Here is a 13530-nt window from a genome sequence, read left to right as displayed (position 1 = left end):
TCATTTAAGGTGAGGGGCATTTTTAATGAGTTTACTCAGATATTGATTTTCCACTGTAATCTTTTATTTATATGCAGCTGACAGCGTGTCCCCGGCAGAGTGAGGGTCAGCCCTCACAGCGCCCTGTCAAGGCCCCCACTCCTTCAAACAACACCTCAAAGTCCAGGGAAAATGGTATTCTAGCTAAGGCAAATATTGTGCTGTCTTGGCTTAAGGGGTGAAAAAGCTGTTTGTTCTAAAAAACTTGCTTTTTTTCGCTGTTTAAGAGGAGAGTTTTGACTGGTGTGTATCTTTTTTTAAAATATATGTGAGACAAAATTGACTTAGCAATATTAATCACATGTATTGCTCATGTAAAACATATCATTTGTACATAATATGTAGTGAAAGTGTTTAGCAATACCAACCTATACCAATATTAAATATATACTATACGTCAGATGCAGTTAGCTTAATGTTGGGTTAATTTCATTTTATTTTCATGAAATATTTTTGAAAAAGTGTTGAGTAAAGCTCAACCACTGAATTAATTTTTTTTTAAATTTCTTTTTTATTAGAATGTTGTTTTATTGCTTAATATTAACGCATCACAAATTCATATATTTGTGACATGGTTTAATATATGTTTAGTATATTTATTTGCTATGGTCTTTTGAAAACCAATATGAACATTTTACTTCTCTTAAACATTTTTGATTCAAAAACTAACACTGTGAATTTTTTTTATAAAGCTATATGAATTACAAATGCAAAAAAAATTACTTTAAAAATGTTATAATTTTCCATTTTCTAACTGTCTATATTATTACATGGCTCGTGGACAGAAAACACTATACAGTACCTTGTTTTGAAGCTATATTCAGAAATGTAACATGACCAATTAAAATTTTGTTTTCTTTTTTTTTTTTTTAAATTTTATAGTTTCTGTAAAGTTCAATCTAATAAATATAATAACAAATAGTTTTTAAAAAACATATTTTCTGACCATGGTAAGCTGGTAGGTAACATAGAAATCTTGAAGAATTTAAAAATGCATAACTTTTCTAACTAAGTTTAGATATAATAGAATAGACACGAAAAGTTGTTTTTCTTGTGATTTTAGGAAACAGTACTACATACAACACTATCAACACTAACACGGTAGGTGTACATATACTGCTTTTAAGTTTAAACGCCCCATTAGATCAATAAGTCATTTCTAAAGTAAAGAATCAAGTATTTAAGATGGTATATTTTCGATAAAAAGTTTCTCCATGAATATTCCCCGTTCAGTCACTGAGAATCCAGTTACCTTCCTCTGTCTGCCGGTTTTCAGCCGAGCTCCAATTCTCAGGCCTCCAACGAGGCTTCTGAGCGCGTCGAGCTGCTCAACTTAATTTTGACTTTGGCTCCGCTTAGTGCTAGAAGTTTGAATTACAGCAGCAGGACAGAATTAAATTGTATCCTAATTGAATGAGTGATTTTTTTTTTTTTACATCTGTTTTGAATGTTTAACAGACTGCAAGTATTTTGTTTCTGCTTAAGTAAATCTTTTCCTATAATCCCTTCCTTGTTCGTTTTGTGCTTCTCTTACCCGTGGGTTTGAAATTGAGGTTTGATTTCTTTCTTCTCCTGTTGCGCATTCCAGTGGTGCACATTTTACTGCGCGATTTTGTAAGTGATTCCATTCTGTTATATTGTTAAGATCAGACAAAAATACCTTCTTCTGTACCTCACTGAACTGAAGTTGATTTTTTTTTCTTTTGGACTTTTGATTAAACTATTAGTTATTATTTATATATAAAGTTGTTCGGTGATGACCTTCACATATGTGAAGAACAATTTGTTTTTAAGAGCATTGCTTGGAGTGGAATTCATTATGTGAATAGATATTCTCAAAATTATCCACACTTTGTGGTCTTAAGGAGAACATTGTGATGTGTTTCTACTACTGAACAATATACTGTATAGTTGTCAGGAACAGCATATGCAGCGGTTACAGCTGCATTCATCCACACTATCAGGGAGTATTCAACCTGGTCTGGACCACACGGGGTCGGCACATAGGTCAGAGCTGGACTGAGTGTTTTTGCAGCCCAAAGCAAGATTTGGTACTGGAAAGTACAATATACCGAACAAACCGGTGTTGTAAAAACACAATATTACTTTGAATGTGCTTTGAATTAAAAACGTGAAGCTAATGACTATAATCACAAATAACTCTGATTTATCTAAAATATTTAGTAACCTGTACCAAGATCAGTAGAACTGTTCTAAAACATTTCACCAAAGCAAAGGAAAAAATGACAAAGTGAACTAATTTGAAGTGTTCAACTATAACATGCATATCAATAGATCTACAGAAATATTTTCTTGCGTGTACCGTCAACCAACCTTATCCACAGTATTACACATGAGAGGGTACATTTTAATTTTGTATCTTATGCATAAAACCGATATACGATCAATTTAAAAAAAAAAAATCTTAACAAGGGTTTCTGATGTGACTGGTCATGTAAAAAACCTTACTGCAAAACGGTTTTATTCGAGCGAATTTTGAGTCAAGACGTTTAGTGCTGTTTCTGAATCAATAAGGTAAATGATTATTTTTGTCGTTGAAAAAATCTGAAGTGAAAACATTACAGATGTTCCATCCATCCTCATCCATCCATCTATCCATCCGCGTGAAGCTAGAACCTGTATCCCTGTTGGCTATACGGGCAGTGGCGGGGTACACCCCAGCGGCCTCGCCATGGCGCATCTGTTATGAATCTAAAGCAAACAACAGTCAGAACGAGGATCTTTGAACGAGGATCCTTGTTTCCACGAATGGTGTCTGTCTCTATCCATCTCTGTATGTGACTCATATCTATTAGCATCGTGAAAACTGGGCCGTGACGTCACAGTAAGTCTGTCTCGGGACCTGTGACGAGTCACAGGACAGGTTTCCGTAGCGACCAGCAGGGGGCGCACTGAGATCACCTGTGGAGCGTGTTTCTCTTCCGCGACTTGATACAGTATCTCCTTTTAGTAATAAACTTATAAGAGTTTATCATGATTATGTATATGTGTAAAATGTTTTAACTTCACAAACAATGAAAACACATTGTATGTAAAAAGCAAACAAACAGAGTCGTGTGTCATCGCTGCCTTCAGGATTCTGCTTTGGACTGACTGTTTGATGCTTCCTCTCACCTAGTCATAAAAAAAAAAAAAATCAACAGTTTCACTGGAGATAGACAAATCTGGAAACATTTCAACAATTTTCCCCGTTTACTTTATTCTTTCACAAAAAAGAAAATATACTCTTCTTCTAGAAATAATAAATATACAATAATTATTTATTAACAAAATGCACAATTTACAAAACTGACTGCTCCACCTCCTACACAGTACGATCTGACTGTGGGCTTTAGTTAGTTATAACTGTAATTAGTGTGCACTATTCTCATTATTAATGTTGCTGTTATTTTATGCAGCATTACAGTTTTAGGTAGAGGAATCCACCGCAAACAGGTACAGGTCTTCATTGTCCTATGTTGTTTTTGATCATACCCTAATACTGACAGAATGTTTAAAGGCTGCAGCCTTCAGACATCATCCACATGATTGGTTTGTGTCATGTCATACTCCACACTTCTTAAGATGTGATAAATTTGCTGAATTTGCTGGAGCTGATCCCTCCCTGTGGGTTGAGCTCCACATGTCAGTCCAGGATGTGCCGACAGTTATTTTCTGGTTTTGGTTGGATTCCACTGTTCTGATGCAGAGATCAGTATTGTCTTCAGCACACTGCTTTGTGATCAGGATGTGAACAGCACATGTGATAACAACCAGGCTAAAATACAGCAGATCCTGAGTGTGCTGTGGGTGAAGGCTGGCCGGGCTGAACTGGGGTGAGGTGGAGGGGATGGAGACAGACTGGGGTGACTCTTGGGGGTGTAGCTCTTCCTCCTCATGTGCTGCTCTTGATGAGACCTTGGAGGCTCCACCGTCACGTAGCCATTGATTGTTCTGACATTGGGTGGTGGAGTAGTGCTGGAACGCAGAAAAAAGTTGTTTTTTTCTTAAATTCATGATCAGTGAATCATATAAAAACATTGCCATAATAATAATTAATGTCATTTTTAAAGAATGTGTGAAATTGACAGGTTCCAGTTTCTCAAGTGTGACAATTTCCTGATTATTTCATGAGTTATTAAACTAATTATTAAGAATTTGGGTCTGCTGTTTGGGCAGAACCTGTAATTTGAGACATCTGCCTGTGTGACTCTAAAGACATAGTCAATAAAATACCTGTCATTTTTATACAAATATTCATCATCATTTCTACAAATAATACTCCAGCAGCTCAATCCAAAAACCATCTTTCATTACTTTATAGAGTAACATCTGCCAAGCAGCTGAAACCTCTCAGTGACTGCATCACATCAGGGACCTCACCTATCCCCAATGCGAACCCACAGGTCGCTGAAGAGGCGGGGTCTTCCATGGCCGCGGTGGGCTTTACGAGGTCGTTTGTGTCGTCCAAATTCTTCCAGTTGGCTCAGACTGTCGGGGAGCAACATATGAGGCAGCTCCTCATCTCCGAGGCCGGGCATGTTCTCTGGGTCGTCCAGCTCTGTCTCGGGTGGACTGGTTGGCCGGCTGGAGGCAGACGTGTCAGAGCCCCCCTCTCTGAACCCCACTGTAGGTTCTTCTGTGGGTTTTCTCCAACAGAAAGAAAAAGCAGAAAAGGAGGTTCATTTTTTCTGAATAAAACTACATGGTGGTTTTTTTCAAATACATTTTTTCAGTTATGGTCATCAACACCACACCATGCCCTGTTGTTCTGACTGGCAGAACTACCCAGCATGCAACATTAGAAGGAAACTGTAACTCTTGTGGCCATACTATGGACATCTGCCCAAAGCCGACCACCCAGAATCGCCAACCTCTCCTCAAAACAGTTGCCAAGGTCCTCTTGCCTCCACCATTACTCATACTTTCTCCTCTCTTGTTTTTTCCTGTCAATATGGCTCCTGTTTGACTTTGTGTTTCAAGGTACAACCTCAGAAAGAAACTACATTGTCTACAGAAGCTACCAGAAAACAAACATTGAGGTTACTAAATCTTGCTTCAGCCACACAGTATGATGGTTTTAGGATGGGTGAGTCTGAGTCATGGTTTCTTGACCCAATCCCTACTTGGTCAGGGTGGTGATAGCTGTGGGTCGTTGGTATAGATAGCATGCAGTGGAGCCGAACCCTTCTGCTCCAACTTTGGGTCCTGCAAACAAACTCAGTATTTTGCACAAACAGATCTGGCACGAGGCTAAAAACCTCCAGAAACACCTCTTTGCCATCTTGCGCTGTTTTTCTTGTCACCTGTCATGTCATGTAGTGTTGAGGAACCAAAAGAGACTAAGTGCTGCACACATATAAGTGTGTGGTCTTGTGGTTGGGTGTGTGTGTGCACCAAACCTGAGTGTTTCATGACCACAGTAAGTCAATCCACTTGTCAGCTTTTAAACCAGAACCACTGGCTAAACCCAACAAGTCTGCAAACAGTGCAGGAGCAAGGTAGCTGCAGAGGGGAATTAGTAGGAGGCTCGAGTGGATGGATGGATGGATGGATAGATGGATGGATGGAAGTACACCACTACTTTAAAAGTGATGCCCTTTCGTTTTTTTTCCTTTTCCCTGAGGACCGACCCCTGAAGCGAGGGGGAGCTGCTCCATGCCAGGGAACGATGGTATAAGCGCAGACATGAATACACACACACTAGATTGAGGAAATGCTTTTGCGGCGCCAAACCTCTATGGGAGTTTCAGAGTGTGCAACCCTACTCCTTGGCACTGCACATCACTCCACTGCCCCATGTACACACATGTACTTGTGTGTATGTTTGTGTTGACTATGGTGCTGGTGCTAAAACAACTCCACTGGGAACATCAGTTGAGCCGAGAGGCACATGAAGGAAGGAAAAGGAGCCAGTGAGGGAGGAAGATGAGGGAGTTTTGGACTGTATCATCATTGCACCGCAATAAATCTGCTCAGGATAAATAGCTGCACTCTAGAGAAAATGAGATCAATTTACTGGGCGTAGTTGGTTTTGACTCAGTTGGGTTTTGTTGATGTATGTCTACACTTATCTGCTATGTTGCAGGTAACCAAGGGTATTAAAACGTTTTCTTTCATCATCCTGACATTACCATACTGTGTTTTTTAGGTGTTGTCTTTTTGCTGTTCTTAACTGAACTGTAAAGTCTCAAGAGTCCCCTAAAATGAACTATGTAAATGATCATCTACAAACATGTCAAATAATTACTGTGTCATCAAGGAGTAAGCAAACCAAGTAACCAGATGCGTTTTTCTTGTTGACTGCTGACTGACTGCTGATTGATGAATCCCAACAGTGCACGCATGCTCTGCTGTGTCTTTCGTCTCTGCAACTCACTCGGTGTCTGGCTCCTGTTGATGGGGGGGCATATGGACAATGTCGTACCCCTCCTGCCTCAGAATGGCCAGCACACTGTGGTTCCCCAGGAAGTGACCTAACAGCAGGGAAGAGGAAACCAGTGTTGACAGATCCAGTAGAAGCATGACCAAGTCAAATTGAGCATGCTATTGTTTGTACTAAATAAAACGTGGATAGTGTTTCAATAACACATGTTTATGATGTTACAGCAATTTAAAGGAAATGTAGTCACTTACACTTACAGAACATGAGCTCTTTTCATGGACATATAGACCATGAGCATATATTTAAAGATAGACCAGAAAAATATGAACTTATCCTGTAATATTGTAGGTTGGAAGGGAAACAATTGTCTGACCAATTTTTGGAAGCATGAAGTTTTATACAGACATTCATGTGTATCGCACGATGAATTCAGAAGACATTGGTGATCCTCTAGCTCCAGATCAAAGTAATCATTTATGATGTAAAGCCTATTTTTTGGGGTTTGCAATGTTGGATGGTTCCAGAATTTATGGTTCCCAGAGTGTGATTCCTAAAGGCTTCCCCTGTTCTTGACTGGTTTGTTGCTATGAGTCAAACTATTTGATGATGGATCATCATTAAAGTCATTGGAGTGAAATTTAATAACATGGTGTTCAACATACTGACATTTCTATGTGTGTCATCCTGAGATAAAAACTCATCTTGATCTAATATATCATCTAAAGCCAAGTGAATCATATTTGATACAGTTGGCCTTGCAGGATTTTAAGACTTCTACATCACAAGTTTCACTATTTTTCCCTGAAGAACCTAATGTATACAGTAGGTATAACAGTATGCCTACATTATACATTTAAAATGTATTGTATACATTTTATACATTAAACATGTATTGTATACGCATACATTTGCATTTTGCACTCAAAAAATTATACAAAAAAATTAAACTCATATATACAAATTTATGTAATAATTTTTTGACAAATTTGTCAGAAGTTTTCATTAAGACTTTATTTAAAAAAATAAAAACATTCTGGAAAATATTTAATAGTTTAAATAACATTATGGGATGTCAGATATGCTTTAAGTACATCTCTGGACCCAGCAGTGGATATGCTCCATTCAGTAGCACCAGGGAAGATCTTTTGGCAGTGAAACTTGTGTTATAGCAGGTACAGATCTCTGCTGGGTCCTTGTTGCTCTGTAATGAACCCATACTGTCAGCACCTAACCTGCTGCCTGCCCTCCGCACCTCTTCCTCTTTCCTTCACCTTGTGCATGATTCTTTCAGACCGACATCAAACATGTGGACCCCAGCCAAGTCCTGATAAAAGATTTTTTAAATTTCTCCCATCAGCCGATAATCCTGCATGTCACTCAACTCAGCAATAAGCTGTAATGTAGCCTGACATCATATTTGCGCTCACACATACACACAAACTTACATATCCAAACATTTGAACACACACAGGAATTTACACACACACACACACACACACACACGCACGCACGCACACACACACACACACATACACACACACACACACGGATCTACCACAGCTTATTACTGTAACAGCATGTTGACAATATTAGAGCCTCTTACTCGGTTTTTGTCAGGGTGTTCTGCTACTACTCAGCTCCTCACCCTCTGCCAATTTTATCATTATAATGTTCCCGATCATTCCTGAAAGTCAAGAAAGAGGCATGGGGTGCTACACTTTCTTGGCATTCCAGTTCAAAGGCAGTTCTGAGTGAAAGGAGTGAAATAAGGCTTCAAACAACAGCACGAGATCAGGTGGTATCACACACTTCGGTTTGAGTGAAGGTGGTTGTGTTTGTTTGTTTCTATTCCTGCTTTAGCACAATTATGCACATTAAATATCCTGGCTAGCATAGGATCTATTATATTTTTTTGAATTATATTATTTGAATTTTTGGACTGACAGTAAATGAATCATTATTTGGTCAATATCAGAAAATATAGTTCAAGTTTCTTTATGAGTATTACATTATTAGATGAATTTAAAAACTCACCATGACAATGACACCTCATTCTAACAATGACAATCCATTGCATAATTTGCATAATTTTTTCCCAGATTTTGATTTATTAATAAAAATGTAAGGATACTTATAAATCAGCCTCAGCTTTATATTGTATTTAGTGCTGATAAATAAATATTGGCATTCTTGCTCAAATGATAGCTGATTATAATCAGCCAGCATATGTATGTTACCATCCTGATGCTGCATTTCTGAATCTAGTCTTGTTTTACTTAAAAGTGCCATATTTGAAAATTTTGTGGAGAATCACAAAATATTGAATCTATTTGATTTGTGTAAAAAAGAATAACAGTAAAAGCACTAAATTAGGATATGTTGACAGTCAATAGAGACCAACTACTTTTAATGTTTTAGAAATTGTTATTCACACAAAGTAGAGCTGATTGAAGCATTTAAATTAGTTCCAGGATTGGAAAAAAATAGATATTTATTTAGAAATGTGACCTGAATAACATCCAAACCAAATAAAGAAATATTCAGCTCTTGAAATAAAAACTTGACTTCTTAATTTTCCCCCTACGTCTGTTTAAACAGTTCCAGAACCTATGGATGATATGTTATCTTTGTCAGTATACTAAACTTAAAGTATAATTACATAAGACAAAATTACTGCTAGAATCCAGTCAAAATACCTGTTAACATACAGCCAAGAATAATCCTCTCCTGTCTCTTACATTCTTTTCTCTGTTCTTTCATCCCTTTTCCTAACCGCAGACGGGGGCCAAAGTCAGCAGCTCATTCACTGACTGCATGCTGACAGACTCAACCACCCTCATATCTGTGTCAAGCAGCTATTTCATTAATTTCTGCAGGCTGGAGGCAAAGCGGAGAGCCTCCTGTGTGTTCTGCAGGGTGTGAGGTCAATCTGACTGCTTGGTTAGCTGACTGCATATCCTCCACTCTGCTATCACCTGCAACACAAGACTGATGGTGATTTTTTGCCTATTTGTTTATTTCAGTGATGAAATTGTAGTTTTTCTCATACATTATACCATATTTTCAATTTACAGGATCCACTAAATATGCACCACTCCTTGATCTACTACTGTACACACAAACAGGGACGCACTGCAGGAACATTTGTCAGAACACCCCCCCACACACACACACAAAAAAGCAGCTGAAAGAAGAGAAAAATAAACTGCAAAACAGCTGAACACATAGAGTTGGGTATCACACATGCAAACTGTCATTCCTATTGTGGAAACCACATATCTCAAATTCTGGTAACTTGTGACTTCATATAAACATAGCATCCTCAGTTCTAAAAAAGGTTTTCTCATGTGAAAGCAGTGGTAAATGCAGAGTGTTTGGTGTGTGTGCATGAATGCATGTGTGTGTGTGTGCGTGCGCGCGCATGCAATGTGTGTGTTTTATAGTCAGTAAACTGCGTGATGATTCTGAAGCAGGGGATTGGATCTAAACGTTAGCTTCATTATCCATGACTTAATGACTGGTCAGCTGACATCTAATCTCCCCTCCTCTCATTGGTGGATTGTATCTGTAAAAACATGCCGCTGCTCTGTGTGAATGTCAGTCGTTACAAAACTATCTCATGTGTTTTGGGATTTTTACTGTATAAAAAGTGCGATGAGTAAAATTTAAATCCGTAATAACGAAATTTTTGGAATTTAAATACCAAAATATATAATTTCCTGTTCTCTTCTGGGAAATCCAAATTGACTTGTCCAGTTACTAATTAATTATGATCCTTTTTCTAACACCTAGTTGTTATTTTTCACCTATGCTGCATGACCGCCAGTTGCTCATTTTTTAGATGTTTTGCAGCATCTACAATTCTGTGATGTGTTTTTCTGTTGACATTAAAAAATGTTCCTAGTCCACGTGGGTAATGTTAGGAAATGATCACAGCCTGCATTAGATGCTAAAAAACTGACTAACAGCATGGGACAGGATGTGTTTATATACTGTATTAAGGGTTCATCACAATCAAAATCTTTCTGGAACCTTAATCAGGACTTGATTTCTGACAATAATCACAACAAAAAGAAATAACTAGGTATTATTTTCCCACCTGGATTTCACACTCAAATCAAGCTTTTAGTTGATATCTGGTGTTTAATTGGGCTAATGCCTCAGTCTCTATCATCATGTACATCACAGTATTCAATCTGCTATAGGGATCTGTGGCTCAGGCTAAGACAGAACTTGTGGTGAGGTGACCTCCAACCACTTCCTCATACCATCAGACCTGCCAGTCTTCCCTACTACGCTGCTGGTATAACTGTAATAAAGCAGATATGCTTCAAATATTTTCTTTGTTGAAAAAATATTAGATTCAATTTTAAGTAGTTTCAACCACAACTTCTTGCAGTGTGTGCACTACCTTAACAGGGTGTTTCCCTCCTGTGGCTGCAGAGCACAGAGTTAATCACCCAATTACTCTACTGTTTGGAAACCTCTCCATCCTGATTTCCATTGAGGGCAGCAACACGACGTGATTCTTCACAGCCTGTCTGTGTTTATTGTGGACGCCTCCTGTCTCAGGACTGTCTCTCTATCTTTCCGGTTTTCCAGTATATTATGTATTTTTGAAAATTGACTCACTTTTCAACCTTTGTTTGTGTACTTATGTCTTCCTATTAATACAACGCGTTAGTGTGTGTTCCAGAGGAGGTGTTGCACCAAGTCTCCCTGGTCACTAGCCAGGCTCCACTCCAGCGATGTCAGCACCTCTTTACTTACACCCGGCCCAGGCCTGCGCGCCTCCTATCACTCCAGCACCGTTTCCCCAAGTCTCCATCATAAGCTCAGTCTCAACACACCTTACTTTATGTCCATTCATCCTTACATCCCACGGAGCAGCTTCCAAACTGCAAAGACCAGCTGGTAACTGTGCAGGAGCTGAATGGAAACTGACATTAATCCAAATAGAAGAAAAGTTACAGGAAGAGGCTTATGTTATTGTTCTGGTCTGAGCAAACAAATGTGTTTGCAATTACTCAGTGTAAGCAGTGGATCAACTGATGAAACTAGTGGCTTGTACAAAAAAAATCCCACAAGACTTGCAAGCAGACTATTTCTCATGTAAACTGCAATCAAAGCACAAAAAGATTTATAACGAATATAGAAACAAAGGAGAAGAGTAAAAATAGTGTAGAGGTGGGTTGAGTTAACTGTGTTGATGGAGTTGATAGAGGTGGAGAAGCGTAACTTGCATACATAGAGTGTGACCAGACGGCGAGAAGGATTGCATTGAAGTTCATCCTCCGCTAAACCCGAATGCAGGCTGGGTAGGCTGTTACATCATGATGTAAACAAACAGGCAGTTGCATCCCCACATGAAACAGATGAGGATGAAAGAGAGATGAGAAGATGAGGGGGGAAATCAGACAATAAAAGAACACATTGAAGGGAGAACTCAAACACAGAGGGGAAATTAAACCACTTTATAGTAACAATGACATGTTCTTATTTAGATTAGAATGGAAATGTGGTCCTTTATGAGTGTGTGCACAGGCTGAGATGAGTGGAAACATTTTTCTCATCTCCATGCGTTTATGAGTGTATGCATAGGTGTAAAACAGATTTATAAATGAAAAGAAACTCAAACGTCATGAGCTGCCAGAACACCTCCAGTGCTCCTGCAGTCTCTGACCTGGGGTAGAACGCTGCCTACAAGTCAGTTTACTGCTGCTTACATGTCCTCAAACAGAGACTGTCCAATCTTATTGTACTCAATTTTATGTTGACAATAAATAAACAAACAGTTTCAAAGAAGGGTCACAAAAAAACCCCTGTTTTGACCAATTTACAGATAAATAGGTTGGTTGGTAACGCATAATAATATTTCTGGATATGAAAGGGACGTCCTTCAAGCGCTAGGACGGGACAACATTCACCACTTAGTGAAACATGATGATATTACATGGGCCTGGAAACACTTTGTAAAACAGTATAAAAAGGTAAAAAAAAACAAACTAACTTTTTTTTCAAAGCTGTCAGCATAAAAATGTAAAGAACTAATTAAACAGTGTGTTAGTCTGATGAATTAAGCAAATACCACCTATGGGAACTTTTATGTTATTAAACTACACTTTCTTATGCGGTTAAGGAAATGTTAACACACATGCTAAAATATTAAATATCCACTGCTGTCAAAACCAAAATAACATTTTGGATGCCATAATATATGTTTACACTTAAGTCAATGATGGCAAAATGTAAAATATCTTGAAACTGACAAGTAAGGTAGAGTAGGAGAAGTTCAGCAAATCTTCAGGTGTCATCTTGTAACATCTACATCTTACATCCTATAATACTCTAGTCTACTGCATTATGTCATAGATAACACACAAAGCAATTATTTACATGCATGAAGTGTAAAGTAGGTGAAGACAAAGTGTGGAAACTAACATTAGAAAAATAAATACATAATAAACTGCAAAAACTGACTTATATAAATTGAACTATACATACAATTCAGGCAAAACACAATAAATTTATATTAGAGTAAGAAATTGCACATACGGTTTTATCAGGTGAAGCTTTGCCACTTTTTAAGTCATACAGTTATCGTGCTAACCACTTGGTCCACACATGTTCATTTGTACCCGTAAGGGAAAACTTTTACTCGGACTTTTCCTGTGTTGAACTGTCTCTTTGAACAACATATGAGTAATGCAGCAAAGATTTTAACAAGTCCAGCATCCATGTACCTTCCTGTGCGTTTCCATTTCCAACTCTGTGGAACTGGGAATCACACAGCAGCATTTGGATTCACAAAGGGGAGAGGAAACAAGTACTCATTGTAATTCAGAAAAAAGACATTGCCTTGAAAACAGAGCATCACAAATCTAAAAACAAAAAAACAAAAACCTTGATAGTAAATTCAGCCTTGATTTGTAGCAGACGAATAAGGGTAATCTGGAGTCTTTCCTCTGAACCTCCCACCACCCTCATTTATTCCTCATTTCCATAATGACTTCATTTCCTATGCATGCAGCACAACGTCTGTTCATCTCCCTGCACCATGCTGAGGTGTTATGAGTGACAGCTGTTGACAGAGTTTTTAACGTCCA

General features: G+C 38.3%; 1 protein-coding gene across 2 annotated transcripts in view; it reads right to left on the bottom strand.

Moving 5' to 3' along the window:
- Positions 1-3301: 3301 nt before the first annotated feature.
- Positions 3302-13530, bottom strand: part of trabd2b (TraB domain containing 2B) — a 56046-nt gene continuing 45817 nt past the window's right edge. The window contains exons 5-7 of one of the 2 annotated variants that reach the window (XM_068320261.1): positions 6419-6515; positions 4423-4692; positions 3302-4017 (exon numbers count right to left, since the gene is read on the bottom strand). In XM_068320261.1, the coding sequence (XP_068176362.1) occupies positions 3783-4017; positions 4423-4692; positions 6419-6515 (602 nt within the window). In that variant the 3' untranslated portion in view covers positions 3302-3782. The remainder of the gene's footprint in view (positions 4018-4422; positions 4693-6418; positions 6516-13530) is intronic. The other variant, XM_068320263.1, reaches the window with a different exon arrangement.

Source organism: Antennarius striatus, chromosome 7 (assembly GCF_040054535.1).
Source record: "Antennarius striatus isolate MH-2024 chromosome 7, ASM4005453v1, whole genome shotgun sequence".
Lineage (NCBI taxonomy): Eukaryota > Metazoa > Chordata > Actinopteri > Lophiiformes > Antennariidae > Antennarius > Antennarius striatus.
The sequence above is the reverse complement of the archived record's forward strand: the minus strand, read 5'-3'. Positions and strand labels throughout refer to the sequence as shown.